Raw genomic sequence first — 8,347 nt, 5'->3', positions numbered from 1 at the left:
TCATAGTGTAAATGTCTCACTGCTTTTTATCCATTCATCTACTGATGGGCACTTGAGCTGTTTCCAAATCTTAGCTATTGTAAATAAGGCTGCTATGAGCACAGGGGTGCATATATTCTTTTTGATTTTTTTTTTTGGGGGGGGGGGGTTAGGATATATTACCAGAAGTGGGATCACTGGGTCAAATGGAAGTTCCATTTTTAATTGTTTGTGAAAACTCCATACTGTTTTCCATAGTGGTTGCACCAATCTGCATTCCCACCAGCAGTGAATTAGTGTTCTTTTTTCTCCACATCCTCCCCAGCATTTGTTGTTTGTTGCTTTTTTAATGATAGTCATTGTGACAGGTGTGAGGTAATACCTCATTGTGGTTTTAATTTGCATTTCTTTGATGATTAGTGACTGAGCATTTTTCATGTGTCTTTTGGCAGTTTGTATGTCCTCTTTGGAGAAATGTCTATTCAGGTCTTCTGCCCATTTTTTCATTGGATTGCTTGTCTTCCTTTTGTTAAGTTCTGTGAGTACTTTATAGATTTGGATATTAACCCTTTATCAGATGTCTCATTGGCAAATATGTCCTCTCATACAGTGGGTTCCCTTTTCATTTTGATGGTGGTTTCCTTTGCTGTGCATAAGCTTTATATTTTGATGTAGTCCCATTTCTTTCTCTTTAGTTTCCTTTGCTCTAAGAGATGTATCCATAAATATATTGCTACATGATATGTCTGAGATTTTACTGCCTGTGTTCTCCTCTTAAGATTTTTATAGTTTCATGAGAAGCCTAGCGCACGAAATTTGTGCATGGGTAGAGTCCCTAGCCTCTGCCGGCCGAGGATGCCTACCTTTCCCCAGCCACCTGCCGCCACCACTGCCGGCCCCACCCCCTGGTCAAAATCCAGGTCGAGGGGACAGTTTGCATATTAAGCTTTTATTATATAGGATGCCTTACATTTAAGTCTTTTATCTACCTTGAGTTTATTTTTGTGTATGGTTTAGTTGGTGGTCTAGTTTCATCTTTTTGGATCTGTCTGTACAGTTTTCCCAGCACCATTTGTTGAAGAAGAGAGTGTCTTTACTCCATTGTATGTTCTTGCTTCCTTTGTCAAATATTAATTGACTGTAATGGTGTAGATCAATTTCTGGGGCCTCTGTTCTGATCCATTGGTCTATATGCCTGTTCTTGTGCCAGTACCAGGTTGTTTTAGTTATAATGGCTTTATAGTATAGTTTGATATCTGGTGTTGTGATCCCTCCTACTTTGTTCTTCTTTCTTAAGATTGCTGTCGCTATTCGGGGTCTTTTATGGTTCTATATAAATTTTTTGAGTATTCTTGTTCTGTGAAGTATGTCATTGGTATTTTAATAGGGATTGCATTTAATCTGTAGATTGCTTTTGGTAGTATGGGCATTTTAATGACCTTGATTCTTCCAATCCATGAACATGATATATGCTTTCTTTTGTTTATATCTTCCTCTATTCTATTTTCAGTGTCCTATAGTTTTGCAAGTACAGGTCTTTTACCTCCTTGGTCAAGTTTATTTCTAAGAATCTTTTGTTGTTGTTGCAATGGTAAATGGGATTACTTTTTTAATTTCTCTTTCTGAGAGTTCATTATTGGTGTATAAAAATACCATTGATTTGTGGATGTTAATTTTGTGTCCTATACCTGGATACAATTTATTAAGTCTAGTAGTTTCCTGGTAGAGTCTTTAGGGTTTTCTATATTCAATATCATGTCATCTAAGAATAATGAGACTTTTACTTCCTCTTTTCCAATTTTAATGCCTTTTATCTCTTCTTGTCTGATTGATGTAGCTAGGACTTCAAGTATTATGTTGAGTAAGCATGGTGAAAGTGGACATCCTTGTCTTTTTCCTGTTCTTAAGGGAAATGCTTTTAGTTTTTGCTCATTGAGTATTATGTTGGCTGTAAGTTTATTATGTTGGGGTAGGATATCTCTATTCTCAATTTACTGAGTTTTTTTAATCAAAAAAGAGTGCTGTATTTTTTCTAATGCTTTTTTGCATCTATAGATATGATCATGTGTTTTTTTTTCTTTCAATTTGTTTATGTATCACATTTATTGATTTGCGAATATTGTAGCAGCCTTGCATCCTCAGAATAAATCCCTCTTGATCATGGTGTATGATCTTTTTAATATATTGCTTGATCTGATTAGCTAATATTTTGTTGAGGATTTTAGCATCTGTGTTCATCAAGGATATGGGCCGTTAATTTTCTTTCTTTGTAGTATTTTTATCTGGTCTTGGACTTGGGATAATACTGGACTTCATAAAAAGAGCTTGGAAGTGTTCCTTGCTCTTGAACTTTTTGGAATAGCTTGAGGAAGATAGGTGTTAGTTCCTCTTTGAATGTTTGGTAAAATTCACCTGCAAACCCATCTGGTCTAGGACTTTTGTTTGCTGGAAGTTTTTTAATTACTTACTGCTTCAATTTCATCAGTTGTTATTGGCCTACTCAGGTTTTCTGATTCTTCCTGATTGAATTTTGAAAGATTGTATGTTTCTAGGAATTTGTCCATTTCATCCAGGTTGTCCAGTTTGTTGGCATATAGTTCTTCATAGTATTTGCTTACGATCCTTTGTATTTCTGTGGTATCCATTGTTATATCACTTCTTTCATTTCTGATTTTATTTTTTTGGGTGCTCCCTCTTTGTTTCTTGATGTCTGGCTAGAAGTTCATCAATCTTGTTTATTGAAAGAACTAGCTCTTGGATTTATTGTTCTTTTGTACTATTTTTTTTTGTCTCTGTGTCATTTATTTCAGCTCTGATCTTTATTATTTCCTTCCTTCTACTACCTCTGGGCATTTCTTTGTTCTCTTTCTAATTCATTTAATTGTAGGGTTAGACAGTTTATTAGTCCTTTTTCTTGCTTCTTAAGGTAGGTCTGTATTGCTATGAACTTCCCTCTCAGGTTTGCTTTTACGATGTCCCATAGGTTTTGGGTGGTTGTGTGTTCATTTTCATTTGTTTCCAGGAATTTTTTAATTTATTGCTTGATCTCATTGGTGATCAATTCATTGTTTAATAACATGCTATTTAGCCTTCAGGTATTTGAGTGTTTTTGAGGTTTTTTTTTATTGTAGTTGATTTCTAACTTTAAGTAATTTTGATATGAGAAGATGCTTGGTATTATATAAATATTCTTGAATTTGTATAGACTTGTTTTTTGCCCTAACATGTGGTCTATCTTTGAGAATGTTTCATGTGCACTGGAGAAGAATGTATACTCTGTTGCTTTGGGGTGAAATGTTCTGTAAATATTGGTTAGATCCATCTAATCTAGTGTGTCATTTAAGGCCTCTGTTTCCTTGTTAATTTTTTGTCTGGAAGATCTATCCAGTGATGTCAGTGGGGTGTTAAAACCCCTTACTATGACTGTATTGCTGCCATTCTCTTCCATAAAATCCATCAAGAGATTTTTATGTACTTGGGTGCTTCTATATTGGGTGCATATATGTTTATAAGGGTTATATTTTCTTGTTGAATCATTTCCTTTAGTATTATGAAGTGGCCTTCTTTGTCACTTGTGGCCTTTGTTTTGAAGTTTATTTTGTCTGATGTGAGTATTGCTACCCCAGCTTTTTTGTCCTTAACATTTGCATGGAATATATTTTTCCATCCCTTCACTCTCAGTCTGTGCGTATCTTTTGTTCTAAGGTTTGTCTCTTGCAGACAGCATATACACTGAGTGGCCAGATTATTATAATCTCTGAATGCATAATAATGTGGCCACTATATATATATATATATATATATATATATATATATATATATATGGACCCAGTGCATGAATTCGTGCATGGGTGGCATCTGGACAGCCTGGACAGGGGGAGGGGACATGGGCGGTTGGCCGGCCTGCCTGCTGGACGAACTCCTGGTCGAGGGGACAATTTGCATATTAGCCTTTTATTATATAGGATACACACTAAGTGGCCAAATTGTTATGCGTTCAGAGATCATAATAATCTGGCCACTCAGTGTAAATGGGTCATGTTTTCTTATCCATTCAATCACCCTATATCTTTTAATTAATTTCCATTTAAGGTTATTATTAATAGGTATTTATTTATTGCCATTTTTATTTTCTTTATGCCTATGATTCTCTCTCTCCCTTCTTTTCTTCTTCTTAAAGCCGTCCCTTTAACTTTTCTTGCTTTGCTGGTTTGGTGATATTATTCTCCTTTAACTCTTTTTTTTTTTTTTTTGTCTGCAAAGTTTTTATTTTATCTTCAATTTTAAATGATAGCCTGGCTGGATACAGTAGTCTTGAATTTAGGCCCTTGTTTTTTATTACTTTGAGTACTTCATGCCACTCCCTTCTGGCCTGAATTGTTTCTATTGAGAAGTCAGTTGACATTCTAATGAGAACTCCTTTGTAGGTAATTTTCTGTCCCTCTCATTACCTTTAAGATTTTTTCTTTGTCTTAAACATTTTCCATTTTAATTATGATGTGTCTAGGTTTGGGTCTCTTTGTGTTCATCTTGCTTGGGACTCTCTGTGCCTCCTGAACTTTTGTGACATTTTCCTTCACCAGGTTGGAGAAGCTTTCTGTCATTCTTCCTTTAAACAGGTTCTCTGTTCCTTGTTCATCCTCTTCCCCTTCTGGTATTCCTGTAATGCAGACATTGTTACATTTCATATTGTCCCAGAGCTCCCTTAAGCTATCTTCCTGCTTATAATTCTTTTTTCTATTTTCTGATGTAATTGGGTATTTATTTCTACCTTATCTTCCAAATTGCTGATTCAATCTCCTGTTTCATCCAATCTTCTTTTAATCCTTTCCAATGTGTTCTTGATGTCAGACATATAATTTTTCATTTCTGTCTGGTTCTTGTTCATGGCCTCTATTTCCCAAGTTCCTCAAGCATCTTTATAATCATTGCTTTGAACTCTCTCTGATAGGTTGCTTGCCTCCATCTCATTTAGTTCTTTTTCTGGAGATTCATTTTTTTTCTCTCTCTCTCATTTAGGGATTGTTTCTCTGTCTCCCCATTTTAGCTGTCTCTTTGTATTTGCTTCTAGGTATTAGATAGAACTGCTATGCTTCCCAGTCTTTGTGGGATGATCTTATATAGAAAGTGTCTTGAGGGATCTGGTGGTGTAGTATCTTTGTTCACTTCTGGGAATGCCCCTTGTGTGTGTTGTTTGGGCTCTCCTGTTGTAATTGGACTTGATTGTTGATGTCCCATTTGTGGGAGGGATCTCCCCTCTGACTTGCTGCTAGTGAGGTTCAACCCCAATGTCATAGTGCCAGCTGTTATACAGGCGTTCTGATTCTACTATTTGTGGGCTTACTCGATTTTGCTCTGATGTTGTTGAATCTTGTCCCTTGGTGTATATATCCTGGGCCTCCTGGGAGCTTCTCTAGTGCAGTTGAATGTGAGTCACTGCCCCTTTCTGACCCTGGGCAACCTGATTGAGGTCTGAGAGGTTGAATCTCCTCATAGAACAGTGGTCGGGGACTTCTTAGCCCCGAACAGGGAGGCTGGGTCTGCCTTGAGTCTCATACGTTGATTTACCCTGTTCTGAGCTGTTCTCCCTTCCCACATGGAGCTGGGTTCACAGGTGTCAGCTGCAGGAGCTTTGGGTTCCACTGGCTTTTACCTTACTGAGCAGTCTGGAATGATGTCTGCAGCAGGGACCCAAACTGCTGTTTCTCTCCTGTCAGGATCTTGATATCAGCCTTGGGAGACTCCTGCCATGTCAATAAGACCCATATGACTCCTCACTTCACCTTTTGGTGGGGTGGGTATGTGGGGGAGATGGATGCATAAATGCCTTGGTCTAAGGCTAAACAATTCAGGTTAGCAGAGGGAGGAGTCCTAGGGGTGACTTTGAGTTCAGTTCAGAACCTTGAGCAAGGACTGAAGTGAATTCCTCTTTTAGGGAAATAGAACCCCACAGGGCAGAACCCCTAGTATAAGCCCTGGTGTCGCCTCAGCAGGGCTTCCAGGGTAAGATGCCCCTGACTTTATCCTCAATTGTCACAGGGAGACAAGGATCCAATTAAAAGGAAGTTACTCAGGCCCTTCTAGATGTTAAAGTGAGGACTGAGGGGGGTACATAGTGTCAGGCCCTTCCTCTGTGTTTAGCCCTGGGGAGATATGTCATCCTGACCTTTCCCCTTCCCCCATATTCCAGAATATCAGGTGCATGAGAGCCTTGGTCTGATTGCTCTAAGCCTCAAGCTTGAATAAGGGAGGATACCAGGCAATCAAGGGAAGGAGCCACATAAGCAACCTAAGGATTGAGGGGACCACTCATCAAAGAACAGAAGGTATTTCATATAGCCCTATATGCGATATCATCCCTGGTGGGGTCCCCAGGGAAGATATGTAAAACTGAGGCCTTCCTAAACTCCTCCTCTGGACTTTCAGGAATATGGTAGCCTTGGTTCAAAGGGATATGTCTAAGATCAGCTGAGGGAGCAGTCCAAGGCCCTGCAAAAATCCAAGGTGAATATTCTGAGTGAAGAGTGAGAACTCTAATCCAGAACAGAGAGGGTCACACAGAGCTCTGTGATTACTGTCATCCCAGGGTATCCCCAGACAGGTGTGCTCAGAAGAGGTTCCTCCTCAGTTCTTCATCCACGGTATCAGGGCTTAGGCTTTGGAAAGAGGGGATCAAAGCAGTTCAATTGAGAGAGCACCACAGATCCTGCCAGAAGTGGAGGTAATGGCCCTGACTGTGAACTAAAAAAAAACAAAACACCTGCTCCTCAAGAATAGGAGAGGCTACACAGCGTCTGGAATTGTCAGACCCTGTATCAGCTCCATTAAGATGTAGGTAGGGCTGGAAAGTTGCAGCCTAAGGCAAACTCCAGTTACCCTTACAGAGTCCTGCCAGGAAAGGCAGCTCAGAGAAGAGGAGTCTCTCAGGCTCCAAGAACAGTGCTCTCAAGTTAACCTGCAGAGATAGCTGTCAATAAAGTTTCAGGTGGTATCTTCCTGCTAAGGGTATCACACCATTTCATCTTCTTTCCTCCAGGTCACCTTCTTTCCCACACTCTTGCTTTCTGTCCCTGACTAGAGTCATCATGCCTCGGGGACAGAAGAGTAAGCTTCGTGCCCGTGAGAAACGCCGCCAGGCCCGAGAAGAGAGTAGGGATCCAGTGGGTGCTCAGGCCACTGTTCCAGAGGAAGAAGAGTCCCCTTCTTCCCCATCTCCTGGTGTCAAAGATGATTCTCAGAGTTCATCTGCCAGTGGAACACCCAGTGATCCTCAAGTGCTTGGGGAAATCCACTCCACCACTGCTAGTGCTGAGGCTGCTTCAAGCACAAGATTTACTGAAGATTCCAACAATCAATTGGAGGATGCGCTAAATGCCTTACATGCCAATGATATCGCTGAGTACTGGTACAGAGGCCCTCTGGATGAAAAGGTGGTTGTCTTGGTGCACTACCTTCTGTACAAGTATCAAAGAAAGGAGCCCATTACCAAGGTAGATATGCTAAGAAATGTAATCCAGGTTTACAAGCATAACTTCCATGAGATCTTCAGGAGAGCTTCTGAGCAATTGGAGCTGGTTTTTGGCCTTGATGTGAAGGAAATGGATCCCAACAGAAATACCTATGTTCTCATCAACAAACTGGAACTAAGCTGTGATTCGAGAGAACACAGAGGTGTGCCCAAGACAGGTGTGCTGATGACAATCCTGGGCGTGATCTTCATGAAAGGCAACTGTGCCACTGAAGAGGAAGTCTGGAAAGTGCTGAATATGATGGGGTTACATGATGGGAGGAAGCACTTCATCTTTGGGGATCCCAAGAAGCTCATCACAGAAGATTTGGTGAAAGAAGATTACCTGGTATACCGCCAGGTGCCTGACCGTGATCCTCCATGCTACGAGTTCCTGTGGGGTCCAAGAGCCCACTCTGAAACCACCAAGATGAAAGTCCTGGAGTTTGTGGCCAAGGTTAATCATACTTCTCCCAGTGCCTTCCCACGCCATTATGAAGAGGCTTTGAGAGATGAGAAAGAGAGAGCCCAAGCCAGATCTACAGCCAGGGCTCGAATTGCTGCCATGGCCAGTGCACGCTCCAAGGCCATTGCCAGCAGCCTTTCCTCCCCCAAGTAAATGCTGAGGAAGATTATTTACCATGTGTTTGAGAATAGCTAATGTTCTCATTAGTGGAAGGTTGGGGTCAGTTTAGAGACAAGAGTTTATGACATGTTTATATTTCCTGTTCTATGTAATAATTTGCATATTTGTCTAAATGTTGCGCCTTTTAATAGAAAGTTTAACTAACTTCTGAATCTGAGTTAATGACTGATCTAAGTCATACATTTATTGATGTTTATAAGTTTTAAGAGTATGAG

General features: G+C 40.1%; 1 protein-coding gene across 1 annotated transcript; it reads left to right on the top strand.

The window, feature by feature from the left end:
• Positions 1 to 7,064: 7,064 nt before the first annotated feature.
• On the top strand, positions 7,065 to 8,105 carry LOC307095522 (melanoma-associated antigen B10-like; the record flags this gene model as incomplete). Its single annotated transcript, XM_079764748.1, has 1 exon — positions 7,065 to 8,105. The coding sequence occupies one exon, from the start codon at positions 7,065 to 7,067 to the stop codon at positions 8,103 to 8,105; it is 1,041 nt and encodes a 346-aa protein (XP_079620874.1).
• Positions 8,106 to 8,347: the final 242 nt, after the last annotated feature.

Source organism: Cnephaeus nilssonii, assembly GCF_951640355.1.
Source record: "Cnephaeus nilssonii genome assembly, chromosome: X".
In the NCBI taxonomy this organism is placed as follows: domain Eukaryota; kingdom Metazoa; phylum Chordata; class Mammalia; order Chiroptera; family Vespertilionidae; genus Cnephaeus; species Cnephaeus nilssonii.
This window is presented reverse-complemented; position numbering and strand designations above follow the sequence as displayed.